At 34.8% G+C, this 19,331-nt stretch overlaps 3 protein-coding genes across 4 annotated transcripts; 1 reads left to right on the top strand and 2 right to left on the bottom strand.

The window, feature by feature from the left end:
- Positions 1-6,810: 6,810 nt before the first annotated feature.
- LOC109175484 (protein FAR1-RELATED SEQUENCE 7-like) lies at positions 6,811-9,951 on the bottom strand. Its single transcript, XM_019324743.1, has 5 exons — positions 9,867-9,951; positions 9,677-9,772; positions 9,439-9,510; positions 8,205-9,276; positions 6,811-7,891 (listed from the first exon to the last, which is right to left on the bottom strand). Exons 1-5 carry the CDS (start codon positions 9,949-9,951, stop codon positions 6,811-6,813), a joined length of 2,406 nt encoding a protein of 801 aa, XP_019180288.1.
- A 1,896-nt stretch (positions 9,952-11,847) lies between these two features.
- Positions 11,848-12,558, top strand: LOC109175483. The gene has a single exon (XM_019324742.1). It carries the CDS (start codon positions 11,848-11,850, stop codon positions 12,556-12,558), a length of 711 nt encoding a protein of 236 aa, XP_019180287.1.
- A 2,485-nt stretch (positions 12,559-15,043) lies between these two features.
- Positions 15,044-17,601, bottom strand: LOC109175310 (homocysteine S-methyltransferase 1). Of its 2 annotated transcripts, XM_019324559.1 has the most exons (8): positions 17,322-17,598; positions 16,862-16,918; positions 16,571-16,776; positions 16,353-16,482; positions 15,795-15,998; positions 15,602-15,673; positions 15,320-15,475; positions 15,044-15,286 (listed from the first exon to the last, which is right to left on the bottom strand). In XM_019324559.1, the coding sequence occupies exons 1-7, from the start codon at positions 17,490-17,492 to the stop codon at positions 15,323-15,325; spliced, it is 993 nt and encodes a 330-aa protein (XP_019180104.1). In that variant the 5' UTR covers positions 17,493-17,598; the 3' UTR covers positions 15,044-15,286; positions 15,320-15,322. The 2 variants fall into 2 exon arrangements, with proteins under 2 accessions (XP_019180104.1, XP_019180105.1); XM_019324560.1 differs by lacking the exon at positions 15,044-15,286 and having other exon boundaries at positions 15,345-15,478; positions 15,601-15,673; positions 17,322-17,601.
- Between the last annotated feature and the right edge of the window lie 1,730 nt (positions 17,602-19,331).

Raw genomic sequence — 19,331 nt, 5'->3', positions numbered from 1 at the left:
TAGGATTGTAATTGTGTGTGTATATATTATGCATTTATGTGTTATATATTATAATATTATTAAACATAATATATCAAAACATTATAATTATCAATTAAATAAAATAAAGTAATAAAAGAGAGAGAGAGAGAGAGAGAGAGAGAGCATGGTCTTAGAAATATCTTTGAAAGAAAAAAAAGATCTTAGAAATATCTAGGCAACATGAAGAGTGGGGTATGGTAGCAGTTGTTACACCATGGACCAATGTTCATCTTACAAGGTGGATCATAGTTTTAAATTATGTATTTTTAATATTGAAATTGTGAGCTTCTAAAATATAAATTGTGTTTTTAAGTTTTAAAAATTTGTGAATACAATACATGATCATCATAAATTGTAAATTTTTTTTAAAAAAATTATGAATATTTAGTATGTAAATTGTGTATCTGTAGATTCGGATCCATATAGAATAATTTTCCGTGGTAGAATATTTGCACATTACAAGAAAACAAATATGATTAATGCAGTATCATCGCCCATGCTAAGGAATGACGGAAATGGGCCCCGCCCTGGCCCAAGGTGGTCCCCTAGAGTCATTCTGAGTTTTCTCATTGTATTTGATTGATTTCAATAATAGAATATTTGGATTATCCAAAGTCCACGCCTTACCCATGTTCACACGCTCAGTGTGAGTCCAGTATAGGCCCCATAGAGGACGATTCCGACAACTGTTTATACTCAATTCCTGAATCTAAGCCCATACCATATTCTCTCAGTTGTTATATTATAGACCGCGGTGCATAATCGATTATGCACCGCAGCCCATATACGACGCCGTTTCATTAATTAAATGAAACGGCGCCTTTTAACGCCGTCGATTACTTTCAGCACGTTGTTTCCTTTTTTTTTTTTTTTTTTTTTTTTTTTTTTTTTTTTTTTTTAATAAAAAAAAATCAATATAAAAACGAAAAAGGGAAGTCTTGTCGTCACTTTGTTCTCGAACAACCCACACTTACCATCAGCACTCTCTCCAAGCTTAGACTTCACCCGCCATTTTTTACCTCTCGTCTCCATCGCTGTTCTTCTTCGTATTTCTGCATATTTCAGTTTCAACGAGAAGGTAATAATACTATTGTATATAATGTGATGTTATATTTACCTACAAAGAAAAATATGTTCTACAGTACATACATTCTAGTTTTTTTTCAGACATTCCGAAAGCAACATTCATATTTTGCATCACAAACATGCATTGAGAAACTATAATGCATTTAATATTACTGTAAACCCTAAATAAGAAACACATGCAGTCAACAAAACTATAATATTACTGTAAACCCTAAATAAGAAACACATGTTTGTCTTTTTCATGTAATGTGGTCCCAGATGTTTGTATATAAAATAAAACTGCAAAGTGTGTATAATAATACGGAATGTGTGGTCCCATATATTACATATGAAACTACTATATCCAAATGAAACTCTATTTCTTCTTAAATTAAACTGCATTTATTCTCAACTGAAAGTGTATTGTATATGAACTGAAAGTGTATTGTATATGAACTGAAAGTGCTTATATGTGTGTCGCATTTTGTTTTAAAAATGTTCATCAACACTACAATATTATTTCAATTGTAAGTGTATTGTATATGAACTGAAAGTATATTGTATATGAACTGAAAGTGTATCGTAGATGAACTGAAAGTGCTTATATGTGTGTCTCATATTGTTTTCAATTGAAAGTGATTTGTATATGAACTGAAATATTATTTCAATTGAAAGTGCATTGTATATGAATTGAAAGTGTAATGTATATGAACTGAAAGTGTATTGTATATTAACTGAAAGTGCATTGTATATGAACTGAAAGTGATTTCTATATGAACTGAAAGTATAATGTATATGAACTGAAAGTGCATTGTATATGAACTGAAAGTGCTCATATGTGTGTCGCATTTTGTTTTATAAAATATTCATCATTAAAAACTTATCATACTGTTGCATACCATACCTATACAGATGAAGAAAGCCACAAGAAAGCAAAGAACCAAGGCTGTCTTGGACTCACAAGCAGCCAAACCAACGCCACCATCTCAACCAACACCTGTTGCCACAGGACAACCTGCAGATAAACCACCAACACCTGAAAATGAACCAACCATTCCATCAGAACCAGAACAAACTGTGCAAGAAGAAGATGGACAGGAAAATGGACCACCTGAAAATGAACCCGAACCACCTGTTCAGGTGGAAGAGAGGCACAAAAAAAGGGCACCCAAACGCAAATCAACAGCAAAATCACCAAAGAGAGCTAAAGCCACCAAACAATCTGCTCCTGCTCCTAAGACAAACACAACTGCATCAAAACCAGCTGCTCAGGGATCACCTAATACAAACACAACTGCATCAAAACCGGCTGCTCAGGGATCAAAGGACCAGGGACCATCGTTGCCCAAGCGCAAAGCAACAACAAGCCCCAATGTTGAGAAGAAAATACACAAGAGGATAAAGAAATCTGCAGTTAAGAGTGAGATGAGTAAAATGCAATATCTACAAACCAGAATGTCACCAAAGTATTTTCGGACCCTCATTTCGTCTCTATCACCAGATCAACGCAGAGCAGTTCAAGATATTGGGTTGGCTGCTATGTTAAACTTGACCATATTTGACTGGGATAGCAGACTAACTAGGTATCTTGTCGAAAGGTTTGATGTCTATGAGTGCATACTGATGTTGGAAAATAATGACATGCAACTGTCGGAGGATGATGTACACAGCACAATGAACCTTCCCCAAGGGAAAATCCCTGTTATTGAGGCTACTTCTGAGAATGAATCTGTTGAATACAAGAAATTGTTGGCAGCTTGGAGACAGAGGTGGGGAATAACAAAAGGTTCTCCGGTGACGAATACAATGCCAGCGGCCATTATTGAGAGAGGAGACAGTGGAGATATGTTCAAGAGAGACTTCATTGTGCTGCTTGTGTCCAGCTTGGTAAAGGGCAACCAGAGCACAAAAGCAACCTACAAGATTTTATACTCCATGCTTGATGTTTCAAAGCTGAAAGACTTGAATTGGTGTCAATACACATTCAGATCTTTGGTAAATGCTGTTGAATCTGGGAAGAATAACAAAGAGAGCTTTTTCACTGGTCCTTCATTGTTCTTGCTGGTAATATTTTAGTATACTTGTAATAATTTTCTCATTAATCTATACACTATATGCTACTACAATTACTGATAACATAACTGCTAATTATAACTTTTATTCTTTCAAACACAGTTAACATACCTTGACAGAGTACAATACAAGGGTGAGAAGATTCAAAGGGATTCCCCTGCAATAACTGCTTGGACTGAAGAAGCAGTTAAGCAAAGAATCAAGGCAGAGGTATTGTCTGGAAGATTTGGACGGGGAAAGGTACTTGACAGAGCTCAACATCAAGAACATGCGACCAGGGAAGATAACATACCTGAAAAGAGCGGTGCTCAAGTGGAAGGCAGCCAATCAAATGAGTCCCTTGGGAGGATTACATCTGTACTGAATAAGATGACTGACACAGTTGTTGAGTTTGCTGGTGTGATGGCTGCTATAGGAAACACAAGAACTGGTGGAGAAATAATTAAGATCACTTTTGGGAACATTGCTGACATGATTACTTCAGTCTCTTCTTCACAACCAGAACGAGATGAGACTTTATTGTATGATGATGAGCTTTACAATCATCCAAGTTTCCTTGAAGCAGTCAATGCGCTTGAACAGGCATTCTACCAAACCACCAAAGACTACCCGACTCAAGCTCCTGCTAAATCACAAACGCCACATCCGATTCAAACACCAAGTTTTGATCTTGGAATTAGCCCTATAAACTCATCACAACCTCAACATATTCCTGAAGAAATGAATGATACGCAAGCACAAGATGATACTGAAGACCAGAACAATACAAGTGATATTCAAGAGGAAAGTGACAATTCAGACTCTGGTGAACCACAACTGGAAACCCCACCACCTGGAACTGAAAACAATCTATTTGATAGGTATGCTCCAACCTATTATATCTACATTGCTTCCACTCATTTTCAATTGAAATGCAACCTATTATAAATGAAGCTGTATTATTCATAAAGTGACACCATATTGTATGTAAACCGACACTGAATAGTATGCCTGACATATGTGTGTGTGTGTGTATATATATATATATATATATATATATATATATATATATATATATATATATTAGGAATTGAAACCGAAGTTACAATTAACTGATACTGTAGGTGTACATAACTGAAACTGTATATATATATAACTGAAACTGACTTGTTTATCAAGTGAAACTGCATTATATGCACTGTATCTCTATATGCTGATGCATGCATGATCCTCCATGAAACTGCAGTTTGATTTCTGAGCCTAACATTGATGACAACAATGAAGATGTTATAATTGATAAGACAAAGAGGATCAGGAACCTGCCGTTGCGCCTAAGGTCCCCATACTGGACAACAAATGCTGAAAAGCTGAAGAATGTCGGTCCAAAGGAAAAGTTGATTTCAGACTATGCTTTCCTTGACCCAACAGAAGAACAACCATTAAGGTATAAAGCACACTTAACACCCACTCTCTAATATACAATTTTGAATGCTACCTACTTTATTTATATACATTTTCAAATATGACAGTGAACAACTGTTTGGCCATGAGGGGTACTACATCAATAGAGAGCAATTCTAGACCTTAAGAAGTGCTGAGCTTGAGAGTATATTCTTAGATGTTTGGTGTCTAAGACTGAATATGTTGGATCCAAGCCGTGGGATTGATAAGCCAAAGAGGATATACTTCACAACACAATCTTTTGTAAGCAAACACCATTACTATTTTTCACGTTATGCATGTTTACTTATGAATAACATCCTTTAATGTACAATATATACTCTACAGCTCCAACTTGACACTCCACCAGATTGGGCACCACACCACCAGTCACATAGACAAGAAGACTTTGAGCAGTGTCTAACCACCGAGATACAGAACATGGGGAATGTCGATATTAGTGATGCAAAATTGGTAATCATTTCTTTTTCAAAATATTATATTTACAGTTAAACATACTACTACTGTTTTCTAATTTTTTTCTTTAAAAAAAACATTAAAAAATCAAAACAGGTGTTCTTTCCCATTTACCGGCATCATCACTTCTTTGTCTTGTGCTTAAATTTCATTACATCAAAGCTTGAAATCATTGACAACCTGCCACTCCTCAAAGGGCTGAAAATTCAAAGCAAGTATGGTGACTGTCCACAGCTGCTTGTAAGTCATCTAGTTACTTACTTCAATACTCAAAACCAATTCACCTATAATTCATATCTAATTACTTTTGACATGCAGCAAAATGCATTTGCATTATTCCTTGGAAAGAATGGAATGAAAGATATGCAGGCAAATGTGAAAAAACTGACTGTTGACCTAGTTAAAATGAGTTGGAGATCATCAGCTAACAAGATTGACTGTGGTTTGTACGCAATGAGACATATGGAAACCTACATGGGGGATCAGAACTGGAAATGTGGGTTTGTTTCAAAGAAACAGGATCAAAATGTATGTACACATAATACTTTACATATTTATACTACTCAAATTCTCTGACACAAAACATAGTTAACTGATGTGTACCAACAAAATGCAGGATCTCTACTTGATGTCTCTACGAGCAACATATGCAGCCAGAATTATCATGATGCCAACCAATCAGTACAGAGCAGAAGTCCTGAAGAACGCCAAGACAGCGTTTGAAAGCAACAAATAGATCACTATGATAAACGGACCAGCTACGAAAATGTGAATGTTTGTTTTTGATATGACAAGAACATAAGTCGCCTAAATGGTGTCAATATTTATGGGTACCAAATGACATATACCATTGATATTTTGGGTAGATTATCATCTTGTTTACAATTTTTGTTGACTGAAAGACGATGTTGTTTGGTTGTAAAGTTTTCTCACTGAACACACTGATGGTTCTTAACTTCAAGCTTTTTGGTTAATCAAGTATAATGATGCAATTCCATATAAATGTTTTTAGTTTCAGTTTATTACACGTACACTTTAAGTTCGTATCTTATACATTATCAGTTCATTACACTTATAGTTTCATTTACTAACATATGAAAATATTAAAGATATTATATTCAGTTTCATTTTGCATAAACTAAAGTATCATTTATTATACACTACAATATCAGTTCATTATATTTATAGTTACATTGTAATATATATGAAAATGTGAGAGACATACTGTTTAGTTTCATTCTCCATACACTGTGGTATCATTCTATATACACTACAGTATCATTTAAAAATATCTATGACTTCATTTAAAAACATAAAAAAATAATATGTCAAACATGCAGCAGACTTTCATACTGCAAAAAACTATGCTACCATGAGACTTTCATACTGTTTCATTTTGCATAAACTAAAACAGTATGCAAAATATTATATTCAGTTTCATTTTGCATAAACTAAAGTATCATTTATTATACACTATAGTATCAGTTCATTATATTTATAGTTACATTGTAATATATATGAAAATGTGAGAGACATACTGTTTAGTTTCATTCTCCATACACTGTGGTATCATTCTATATACACTACAGTATCATTTAAAAATATCTATGACTTCATTTAAAAACATAAAAAAATAATATGTCAAACATGCAGCAGACTTTCATACTGCAAAAAACTATGCTACCATGACAACACACATACTATCTAATATCCAAACCGATCCAATCCAATATTACAATGATTGTAATTGACCTATCAACTAGATTTAACCAAACCTAACTCGTGACTGCCGCTAGAGGGATGGACAAAATAACCACTGCCAACAATATTAGCAACAACTCCTTCAACAGATGCCTGCACTGCAGCCTTTGTACTCATTTCAGCAATCTTGACACCCAACTTCCGCCCTCTCACTTGGTTATACTTCTTTTCAATTGTGCTAATATGCCTCCTATTGCGTTCACCTTTCGCCCTATTACGTGCTGGATTTTGAATTACACCAGCTATCTGTTCTTCACCATCTTCAATGACAATAGGACCAATATCACCTTCAACCTTCCTCCTAGCATCCTCAAAAGCATTTTCACACACTTCCCGAGCCTTGCAATTTGCTTGGCTGGATAAAACTAACTGCTGAAACTTCCTACCCATTTGAATACCCCAAACAAATGACGCAATGCTAAGAATATTCAAGGAACTATCACTGCTTATTATTCTATCTTCAATACCCTTTTTGGTCCATCTTTTGATAATGTACTTATCTGGTATTGCTGCAACACAGTGGACATTAAAAATGCGTAAAGAATGTGAGCATAAAATACCCATCTCTGAAAACAACATACAGCTACAAGATATATCCAAATCATTCACTTTGAAACACACTTCATGACGAATGAGATCAACGTCAGGACGCCACACATGATACTTTATCTCATTACCACTTCCCCCAACAGATTCTTGATGGCATGAAGTCCCTTTCAAAAACTGTTCCTCAAAAAGATAATATATCTCAATAGTGTATATGTCCCTAGCATGTGAAAGGAGCTTCACATGATTCATCACCATAGGTGCCAACCCTTGTGAACAACGCACATTTTCACCGTTTTCCCTACTCCTCCACTCAGAAACTACACTAACAAATGAATTATAAAAATCACACAACGCAGCTGTTTTTGATAATCTTCTAGATATTGAATGATTCGTAGACTCGCTCCTTTGAGATGATAAAATACCACCAGAGAAATATTCTTTACTAAATGCAGGACACCATTTCTCCCTAATAGAATATAGCTTATTTAACCAAACATTTTTATGGCACCCATATTCTGTCATCATCCTGAAAAAAAATATAAAGAAAAAAAAAGAACATGAATTTAAACCTATACTGTATATTTCTAAGTTGATGATCATATTTCTAAGTAGAGGGGGTGTAGGGAATGCCGAATAGATCCAGCTGAGCTCTACAAACAAATACAATCATCAACTGTTAATCACTGACACAGTATCATTTTATCAAATAAGCAGTATCATTTCATACAACCTATAATATCATTTAATATCTAAGGTACTATCAATCAACATACAGAACACAAATTCACCAGAATATAAAACACTACATAATATCATTCTGAAAAAATCAGTAAAAATACCTGGTCCAATAAAACTCAAATTCAGCTTCGGTGTCAGTGTACTTCAAAAGAAAATTGAAAAGCTCTAAGAAACCTTTTTTATTTCTCAGACTTTTTATGTGCTTTTTCGAATTCTCCCCAATGTGCCATATACAAAGCCTATGATTTGAATTCGAAAATACTTGTGCGATTCCAGTAGCCATGGCAGCACACTGATCAGTCATTATTGTTTGAGGATGCTTACCACCGATTGATCGTACAAATACTTTGAACAACCAAACAAACGACTCTATCCTCTCATTGAGTAAAAACCCACAACCAAACATCACATTCATGCAATGATGATTCATTCCTACAAAAGGGGCACATATCATATCATATATATTTGTACGGTATGTTGTATCGTGTACAACTAAATCACCAAACAAATCATAATCAGCCTTCATTTGACCATCCCTCCAGAAAAAGTTACACAGCCTTGCATCCTCATCAAGTTCAAATTCAAAATAGAAATCAGATTCATCCATTTGTCTCCTTCTAAATATCTCAATCAAGCTATTAGAATCAGTGCCATCTAGATGCTTTGCCGAATCTGAATATATCATGTTATACGCATCCCTAGGAGTAAATCCAACAAACGGTGACCCTCCTGACTGACATTTTAAGAAGCGAATACCATCCGATAAGGGGACCCCACTCCTCTTCATGTTTTTTAAACATGTCAGCTGATTCTCAGACACTTTCCTATGCGATCTAAGCATATAACTTGATGAAGCCGGACACAGTTCATGGTTATGCTCCTTCACATGTTTAGTAACAACCCATTTCCCATTTGAATCTATATCAAATTGACACATTGCATTACATCCAGACCTAGTAACTATCTTTGAGTAGCACTTATTAGGATTGTCTGGTATTATTCTAAAACCAGACTTAGAACAACAAAACACTTTCGTCTTCAAAATCCGAGTGCCAGTAACATAATACTGTTTGCCCTTTCTAGTACTAAACCCCATACGAAACGCATAATCATTGTATTTACCAAATGCATCTTCTATTGATCCAACAGACAGTCCCAACAATTCTTCATTATCTGTGATTTTATTAAAACATCCCTTTAACATTTATACTGAAACTATATATACTACATTAGCATTCTACTAACACTATTGTCCATTAAACATGAAACTGACTACCATGGTTTTAAAAACACAACAAATTCAAAATCAGTTAAGAATCGAACTAAACATTTAACCTGGAATAGCTGACTCTTCAACAATAACATGTTCAGATGTACCATCAACAGCAATCGAATTGTCAAAATCATCTGCAACCAAATAAAATATAAACTGACACTTCAGGTCACTAAAACCGACACTATATTGTTCAATAACCGAAACTACAGCGATATCAGCATGAAACTGCGTAACATGGTCCTGAATACTATAAAACTCAAATAAGAACATGAACAAGACCATTAATGCATTTAATACCTGGAATATACTCATTATCGTCGACAAAATTTGTACACGGAACATCGAACGCAATCGGCGAAATACATCCACCGGCGACCGGAATATGATCTTTACCTGCAACAAAAAAAAACCATAACATATCGGCAAATTATACTCAAACAATAACAACATCACACAAGACTGTAATACATAGTATAATGATATACACCTGCAAATACTGAACTGTTCTCATCAACGATCATTGAATTCGAATCAATCTCCTCAATCCTGTTTGTAACTACTATTTTATTCATATTTCCGATCATAGAAAACAATACAACAATTTGACTTATATCAAAACTATATCAATTCGAAGAATCGAATCAGGAACAGATCGAAGAATCATAAGAAAAAGAAAGGAAAAAGGAAAGAACGACAAATCTAATAAAAGGAAAGAAATACGACTTCAAAATAGGAAAATAACGACGACTGATAGAAATTAGCCGTCCGGAAACAATTAACGGCGACGTCTGAACCGCGCCCTAATTAATGGTAAACGGCGTCGTTTCATACCCTCGGAGCATAATGGATTATGCACCGCGGTGCATAATATAATTTGCCATATTCTCTCGCAAATTATGCTGTGCAACCGAATGCACCTTGCAAGGTGCATACGGTTGCAAAACGGTGCCGTTTTGGTTAAAAAAACGCGCGTCCCACTTAAAGAAGAAATCAGGTTCGATTCCCGGCAATAGCATTTTTATATATCCAGAAATTCATAACTATATAACCACAATTTCATAACTATATATCCACAATTTCGTAACTATATATCTACAGTGAATGAATGAAGTAAAAATCCACAATGAATGAATGAAGTAAAAATCCACAATGAATGAATGAAGTAAAAATCCACAATGAATGAATGAATGAAGTAAAAATCCACAATGAATGAACTAAATATTCACAATATATGATTGAACTAAATATCCACAATGAATGAACTAAATATCCAGAAATTCATAACTATATAACCACAATTTCATAACTATATATCCACAATTTCATAACTATATATCCACAGTGAATGAATGAAGTAAAAATCCACAATGAATGAATGAATGAAGTAAAAATCCACAATGAATGAACTAAATATCCACAATATATGATTGAACTAAATATCCACAATGAATGAACTAAATATCCATAAATTCATAACTATATAACCACAATTTCATAATTATATATCCACAATAATGCTATTGCTGAGAGTCGAACCTGAATTTTTTTTTAAGTGGGACGCGCGTTTTTAATCAAAACGACGTCGTTTTGAACCGTATGCACCATGCGCATGGTACATTCGGTTGCACAGCATAACTATTGATATTCTCTAACGTTAAACAAGTCGTCATTGAATATAATCATTTGGACCACAATGGCGGTACATCATATCAATCGCTATATCATAGACCACGTATGATTTACCTTGTAAATAAACCGTTATTTAGTATACTATTAAATAATAAACATTCTCCCCGACAGAGCATTTGGGTGGTGACTCAACTGAACATGAACCACAGAGGCTAAGGCTAGACCGGTGCTCACTGCACACAAGGAGCCCCCTCACTATCGCTGGTGAGACTCGATCCCTGTCATTCTTCCAAAGTTTCACCTCTATAACCAGTTGAGCTACCCATGCGGACTAAATAATAAACATTCACATACTTTTTGGTTGCAAGGAGAAAATTATGGAGGAATGAATTATAATTCGGTGTAAAAAAAATAAGGTGAAAATAAAATAAGAATTCAAATTCTATTATTTAGTAGACATGAATAGAAATATTGAGAATTTTTAATTATAATGTTTGGTATATATAAAAATTAAAAACAAATAAGTAGCATAAAGATCAAAATGACTGTGAACTTCATAGGGAAAGAAAGATATAGCATTATTAGAGAGGACAATTTGATCCTCACACTCTAGAATTTATTCCAATGTATTTTGTAATTGTAATTCATACAATTTATCTCCTTTAGTTCTTTATACTATAAAAGGATAAAATTTAGCAACACAACTAGTAGAACAAAGAGTCTATAAACATGATATGGTTTTTGCAGGAGTACGAAGAAGGATTGGTAATGGGGAAACAACATTGATCTGGGGATACCTATGATTACCGGATGATCCCAACCACCTCGTTCAAACAGACATGCCTGAGGAGCTGAGAGGCGCCAGGGTAGCAGGGTTAATTGATGAACAGACTAATACTTGGGATCCCCATATTTTAGCTAATTTATTTAATGATGAGGGTGTGAGTCGCATAGTTAAAATCCCTATAAGCCCAGGATATGAGGACTCATGGTATTGGCTTGGCTACCCCAAAGGGATTTACACGGTAAAGAATGCCTACAAAAATATTATGGGGATTTATGAACATACACCAGGGGATTTTGATAAATGGACTATTATGTGGAAGATGAAGGTACCTCCAAAATGGAAGACATTCATGTGGAGGGCAATTTGTGATATTCTCCCTACAACTACTAATTTGATTATAAAGAGGGTGGAGGTGGACCCTACATGCCAAATGTGTGGTTTGGTTCATGAGAATGTTATGCATGCATTAGTTACTTGTGAATATTCTAGACTTGTTTGGAATGTTTCCGAGCTACCTATCACAAATATTATTACCAACTCATTCCCCGCATGGCTAACGGGTGCACTTACAATATTGACAGAGGAGCAGAGTGGACTCATGGTAGCAGTGTTGTACCATTTATGGAGGAGCCGCAACTCGGCGGTATGGGATGGAGCCCTCCCACACCCCGCCGCCGCATGGAGGAGAGCGACGGTTGCCTTGAGCTCATTCCGACAGGACAATCAGCGCCCTCTCAGCCCGAGCCGGTTGCGGCACAGATGAATGGCAACCACTTCAGGCCAAGATGCTATATAGATGCGGGTTTCCGGCAGGCCACTGGGGAAGCCACCTTCGGCATAGTGCTCCTCTCGCTGGACGGTTCTTTTTTTGCGGCACGAAATGGAAAGCTACCGGTTTTTTTTTCGCCACTTATGGCGGAGGCCCTGCTAGCTTGTAAGGAGACCCTATCCTGGCTGCTAGAGAAAAATGTAACAACGGTGGATCTCCTCACGGACTGCACGGAGCTTCGGAATGCTATACCCCAGGAATCAACGACTATATTATCCTATGTTGGGGTCGTAGTGGACCAATATAGGACCTCAATGATTTTGTTTAATTATTGCTCGTTAAGTTATGTTACTAGGCATGTTAATTCACATGCTCACACTCTAGCTTCTCTAGCTTTTTCACATGACCAGTTTATGTATTGGGATTCTATCTCTCCTGACTGTAGGGGTGTTAGCGAACAGAGCTTTCGGCAAACTACTCGTGTTCGTGTTCGGTAAGTGTTCGTTTATGTTCGTTTGTTAAGGTAAACGAACCATTAACAAACAAAGTTTAGAGCTCGGTTGATAAACGAACAGAACTTGAACAGTTGTATGCTCGTTTGCTAAGAGATCGTGAACAAACTCGTTTGTGTTCGTTTAATAATGTTCGTGAACAAGCTCGTTTTGTGTTCGTTTAATAATGTTCACAAACATATATATACATAGATTATATTGTGATCATGAACGTTGATTATTTCTTGAACGTAGATTATTTGTTGTTCACGAAAGAATTATGATCATGAACATGTGCAGGTGTTTGGTTATTAAAGGTTCACGAACGCGTTCATGAACGTAAATCACATGTTCGTGAACATGCTCGTTAACGTACATGTTTGTGAACGTGTTTGTTAACGTTAACGAACACGTTCGTGAACGTGTTCGCGAAGGTTAACAAACACGTTCGTGAACATGTTCGTTAACGTAAACGAACACGTTCGTGAACGTGTTCGCGAACGTTAACAAACACTAATGAACGCTTAACAAACGAACACGAACAGGATTTTAAAAAATCTTAACAAACGAACACGAACACTCCAAAATTCTTAGCAAACGAACACGAACAACCTCTGTTCGTTTATGTTCGGTTCGTTAACAGCCCTACCTGACTGGATTGCAGCTTTGATTCATTAGTACAATCATCTTTTGGTTGGTTTTCAAAAAAAAAAAAAAAAAAAAGACTATAAACTATTATAAATCTCTAATTATAAATTAAATTAATGTATGACCGTCGCAATAATATAGTGTGTTAGTTTCAATTTATTTGTAGAGCATGTTTGTTCGTTTTGAAGGTAAGGTCTCAGCTTCCAACTCAACTAATTGTCATATATTCAAGAGTTAATACCCAAAATAGTCCCTCGACTATGTCGTAATTACCAATTTGGTCATCGACTATCATTCTTACCCAATTAAGTCCTTAACTATACAATTTTTACCCAATTTAGTCCTTTGTCAATTTGACTGTTTGTTGACTGTCAAAAGTGGAAATAAAGTTGTAATTTTACAAGTTTTCTCCTTCCTCCTCATTTAGCAGCGCCAAACCATGTAGCAATAAGCTCCGGTTGGGTTCTAAACCTGTCAGTATCGAAGTAGTGGGTAGCCCATGAATTTGATTTCCAACGATTTTTTGACGATCGAAATCTGATCGGAGTGTATTGCTGCATGGTTTGGCGCTGCTAAATGGAGAGGAAGGAGAAATCTTGTAAAATTATAATTTTATCCCGACTTTTGACAGTCAACAAACAGTCAAATTAATACAGATGACTAAATTGGGTAAGAATTGTATAGTTGAGGACTAAATTGGGTAAGAATTGTATAGTTGAGGATTTAATTGAGTAAAAGTTACATAGTTGAGGACTTAATTGAGTAAGAATGATAGTTGAGGACCAAATTGGTAGTTGAGGACCAAATTCAAAACTCAACAACTATACAAACTCTATTTGCCCATAAGAGTTGGTTAAGATGAATTTGCTATCTAAAGGATCTTTTCCCAAGCTATAGTGCTTATCAAAAGGAAAGAGAGTTAAAATTTTGACAAGTCTCACAAGACTGAACTAACAGCATAGCGTAATTCATGCAAAATGTGTAGCTTGGAATATAGTTTTTACTCCGAAAATACGTGAAGCTTTAGGTTGATTAAAATCCTAGAATCTTGATAATATTCTTGTGGAAACTGGAAAAATACAATGTTTGGTTGGGATGAAAGAAATAAAAATTTAAATTACATTGTTTGATACAAAAAAAAAAAAAAAATATTAAATCAATATTCTCTTTCAATTATTTTTTTTGGAGGCCCGTAAAGGACCAAGTAAATCCACCCTCATTTCATTTGTAATGCTTTACTTTTCGGAGTTTAATTAATATATTTGTTTTGTTTTCAAAATAAATAAATAAACTGAGATGGCACATCACTCTGCCTTTATGTCCAATGCACGTACTTGATGTTACGTTGAATAATGAATAGTCGTAGCTTTTTGAAATGATGAAAGTTACGTTGCCTCTGATCTGATCTCAAAAAGCAAAATGAACAAGCTAGCTAATTAAGTAGTACAGTGCATCTCCGCTCCTTGCCTCAAACTAGCATTGAGATAATTACTCATCACTTTTAATGAATTAAAGTAATACAAGACTCGTTGCTACAACGTAACTTTCTGTCTCAACAAAAGGTGCAATCTTATAAGAGAAAGCTAAGAAGAAGAAAAAAAAAAAAAAAAAACATGTTGTTAATATTGAATCATTCTTTGTTTGAGGACTCTTGAAATAGCTTGAATGGTAGATGGTGTGGTACGACAACATCCACCTATCAAATTAGCTCCTGCTTCTCGCCATAAAGGGGCAAATAACTCAAACTTGTCATCATCAAAACATTTTGAATGCTGTCAATACAACATACATACATACATACATGTCAACTTATATAATTCGATTTGGCAACACAAGCTAAGTTTATATTTAACCAAATTAAAAGAGAATCTGAAATTATGATAGAGAGGGACTTATACCAGCCATTGTTTTGCTATGCCGTCCCATATCTCACCACTGTTTGGATAAACAACTATTGCCTTCCCAGTCATCTGCACAATAAGTGCATAAATAAATAAATAAATAAATGCAACTGTTTCTGTTCTTGACTAGCTCTTTCAATTCATATTGTGGAAATAATAATAACTACTAACATATACTATATATACATACCTGCTTAAATTTTTGGATGAGACTCAAAACAAATTGAGGAGGGGCACAGTTTAAGCCGACTGCACCAACTCTGTGACTCTTGTTAATTATGTTGAGACAGTCCTCAAAACTTTCCCCAGACGGTGCATTCTCACCATCCACACAGCTGAAACAGATCCAAGATGGAATCTCAACATTTTCTTCCTCCAGCAACTCCACACAAGCCTGTCGCCATGCATGTGGACATTCTAATTAGAAGGCAGGCAAGCATTACTACCCCGAATAATTAAACAATTATGCTAAGAAATAAAAATATTAACTTCCTATAGCACTATCTTGTTGTAAGAAACCCAAACTCCCCACAAAAAGAAGATGTGAAAATGGACCTAATTGCCTTGTGCAATAGTACTATATTAAATGGAAGATACAATAAATTAACAGAAACAACATACATTATTTAAAAATGACTAATGTCAGCAGTGTTGAGCTGAAAATGTTGCACCAAAACTGATCTCACTTCTTAGGAGTGATGTATAACTACAATTTTATCCAATTAACTACATATGAGAAATGGAGTACCTGGGCTTCTAGTTTGTTTGGGATGGTCTCAAATGCTAACAAATCTGGCCCTGCTCCCACAAGGACTTGCAGTCTCCGACGATGGAAATCCTTCAATTTGTCAAGACTTACATCAGGTCCATATTTCCCACTGAAAGCATGATGTTAATTAGGCATATATGCAACTAAATACACAATATAATGTAAGTGATAGATGAGAGATGAGAGATCTCAAGTACCTGTACTCTGAACCGTCAGCAAGATAAGCTCCATAGCTTCCAATAGAGGCTGCAACAAGAGCCCTGTTATATCTCTGCTTCCCATTTCTTTTCACAGAATCCCAAAACTTATCCCGGGCTTCTATAGCCAGTTGAACACTATTCTTTAATAGTGACTCGGCTTCTGCTAACGAAAACCCCCTAGACAAGAATCCAGGAAGAGTGGCCTATAACCATACATGCAATGAAACTAAACTAGGTTATTCTTAAAGTTGTTCAGACAATGTGTCAACCTTAAGAAATCATTCAAACCTGATAAGATGAAGTCACTAATACATCTGCCCCAGCTTCCAAATACTCCAAATGCACCTGATCACCACATATTCAAAATCCATCAATTTTCCATTAGATGCAATTAATCAAACATTACAAATACAACACCTTGCTTGAATCACATTTAATTTTTTCCAATTGAAATTTTTAGTTTGCCCTGATTTAGGAAACACACATTTATATTATATACTAATTATTACTGTACCAATTACTCCGTATATAAAAACTTGTTTGAAAGAATTTCTAAACTATCTTCAATCAAATATATAAATTTTATTCATCAACTTGAAATTAATTAATACTCCGTATAAAAAAACAAAAAAAGAAGAAATTAAAGAAACTTGTTTAGGAATATATATATATATATATGCTGCCACTAACGTATAGATAATTACAACTAACAATGATAGTAATATAAAACTGATTTGATAATGCATACCCGTTTGATGAGATGAGGATCTTTGATGAGGCAAAGAGCGCTCCAAAGAGGGTCGTTAATGGAGGCGCCGTGACGTTCGAGCTGGGTGGCGAAGCCGCCGTCCACAACGGCGCAACCACCGGACTTATCTATTAGATCCTGCAAGAGTGCCTTGGCTTTCTCAATCCCCATTCTTTAATTTCTTTGAAAGCTAGAGAATAAAGAGGGTATGGAGACCACGTTAGCTTGGGAGATGAGATGTTCTTCGGAAAGCTAGCTTTGATTTATAGGAGGAGCTTGTCTCCGAGGGAGCTGGCCTATTATATTGTTTTTTAAATAGATACATAGATTTTGGTGCATGTATGGGATGATGACTTAGTTGTGATTCCTATGCGAAAACAGCTGTGAACGCGGACGGGTTATGACTTTAGGTTCTTCTTCTGCCTTCCTTTTAGATGGTTTTATCTACCTGCTTCTTGCTTCTTAATTACCTATAAAGCATATATATAGAACAAAAAGTATCAAATTGGTGTTTAATTCCGCCAATAATGTAATTAAATTCGTTAATTAACAAATTTTAAACCTATAAGTTTTACCCGTTTAAGTAAGTTACTACTAATCTCTATCTTATCTCTATATCTCTATCTCTCTCTCTCTCTCTCTATATATATATATATATATATATATATATATATATATATATATTAATATTTAATATATATTAATAAAGCAAAATGATTAAGAAATTTTTTTTTCCTCCAAAGTGTGATTAAGAAATTTTATTCACATCATTTTATAAATTCATGTAATTTTAATTACAAATCAAATAAACGTCAACAAATCAAGTGGCTTGTGATCCACTAGTATCCGGTTAGGCCCTTTATGTGGGAGGTTTAGTGTTCGAGCCTTAGTATTGTGTATATGTGAACATAATTGAGATTCTTGGCAACTGTTAGCCGAACGCGAAGAAGAAGAAACTACTCAGATGGTAAAGAGACTATTCACCGGTGATTTGACCAAAAGGACCAAATTTGCTATAAAAAAAAAAAACATAGTTAAAGGACTAAATTATTAGTTTTAAAAGTCAAGAGTGAAATTAACACATCTCCTATAGTCATAGGACCAAAAGTGTAATTTGCTCATTTGTTAAATTAATAATGCACGGATACTTACTAGTTACATTACATGAAAATAAATTGTCTTTGATGAATTGAATATTATTAACAATTTAAATAAATAAATAAAATACATGATGTCTTTATCAAATAGCATCACAACTATAATTTTCTTGTGTCAAATTCATCAAGACTACCTTGGTGAGAGGTTGGGCTACTTTTGTCTTTGATAGCAACAATTATTTGTCAATAGAAATAGTTATTGGTTTTTCATAAAAAATACGAATTGTGCACTTAGAATTCTTGTAAATATCAGAATATATACTACAATGCAAGTTAGTTACATTAGTAATTTTTGGCATTAATATGCTTATATGCTTAATAGCCTAATAGGTAACTTTATAATTCAAATTTTATTAAGTTAGGATAACTCATTAATATACTGAGTGTAGTTGTTAGATATAGAAATGCATAAAAATATAATATTCTGCGGTAGGTGAAGGGTTGAAAAGAGGCATGAAAATGAATTTTGTTTGACATATAAGAAATGCGACATCTCACCAACATCAATAAGACGTACAAGTCAAAGCTAGCTTGATGGTTTGGTGAAGTCTTAAATTCAATCACCAAGCTAGCCTTTGAACATTGAAGCTATGTGCAAAAAAACCTTCAATCGGTTTATTTATGTATATTATTCCGTACAGTATATTTTAATTAGGTTTAATTTTTAATTATGATGTAGACTATTTATTATATTGTTTAGACTAAAGACATGAATGCTTCATTTTTTTTTTTCACATCGCGATGAGATGTGTACCAATTTTACTTTTAATTTAAATAAAAATCTCTTTTTATTCCTTTATAGTGATACACCATTGATTGGCACTAATCTCACAACAATAAAATCTATATTATT

Source organism: Ipomoea nil, unplaced genomic scaffold (genome assembly GCF_001879475.1).
Source record: "Ipomoea nil cultivar Tokyo-kokei standard unplaced genomic scaffold, Asagao_1.1 scaffold0688, whole genome shotgun sequence".
NCBI lineage: Eukaryota > Viridiplantae > Streptophyta > Magnoliopsida > Solanales > Convolvulaceae > Ipomoea > Ipomoea nil.
The sequence above is the reverse complement of the archived record's forward strand: the minus strand, read 5'-3'. Positions and strand labels throughout refer to the sequence as shown.

What these genes read in the sequence shown, in the direction of transcription:
- LOC109175484 (XM_019324743.1), bottom strand. Translation starts at nt 9,951, where the DNA reads ATGAATAAAATAGTAGTTACAAACAGGATTGAGGAGATTGATTCGAAT. An exon ending in GAACAGTTCAGTATTTGCAG is followed by an intron (nt 9,773 to 9,866) that starts GTGTATATCATT and finishes TTTTTGTTGCAG; the next exon opens with GTAAAGATCATATTCCGGTC. An exon ending in CGATAATGAGTATATTCCAG is followed by an intron (nt 9,511 to 9,676) that starts GTATTAAATGCA and finishes ATTTGGTTGCAG; the next exon opens with ATGATTTTGACAATTCGATT.
- LOC109175483 (XM_019324742.1), top strand. Translation starts at nt 11,848, where the DNA reads ATGCCTGAGGAGCTGAGAGGCGCCAGGGTAGCAGGGTTAATTGATGAA.
- LOC109175310 (XM_019324559.1), bottom strand. Translation starts at nt 17,492, where the DNA reads ATGGGGATTGAGAAAGCCAAGGCACTCTTGCAGGATCTAATAGATAAG. An exon ending in TAGTGACTTCATCTTATCAG is followed by an intron (nt 16,777 to 16,861) that starts GTTTGAATGATT and finishes GTATGGTTATAG; the next exon opens with GCCACTCTTCCTGGATTCTT. An exon ending in GCATAGCAAAACAATGGCTG is followed by an intron (nt 15,476 to 15,601) that starts GTATAAGTCCCT and finishes TTGTATTGACAG; the next exon opens with CATTCAAAATGTTTTGATGA.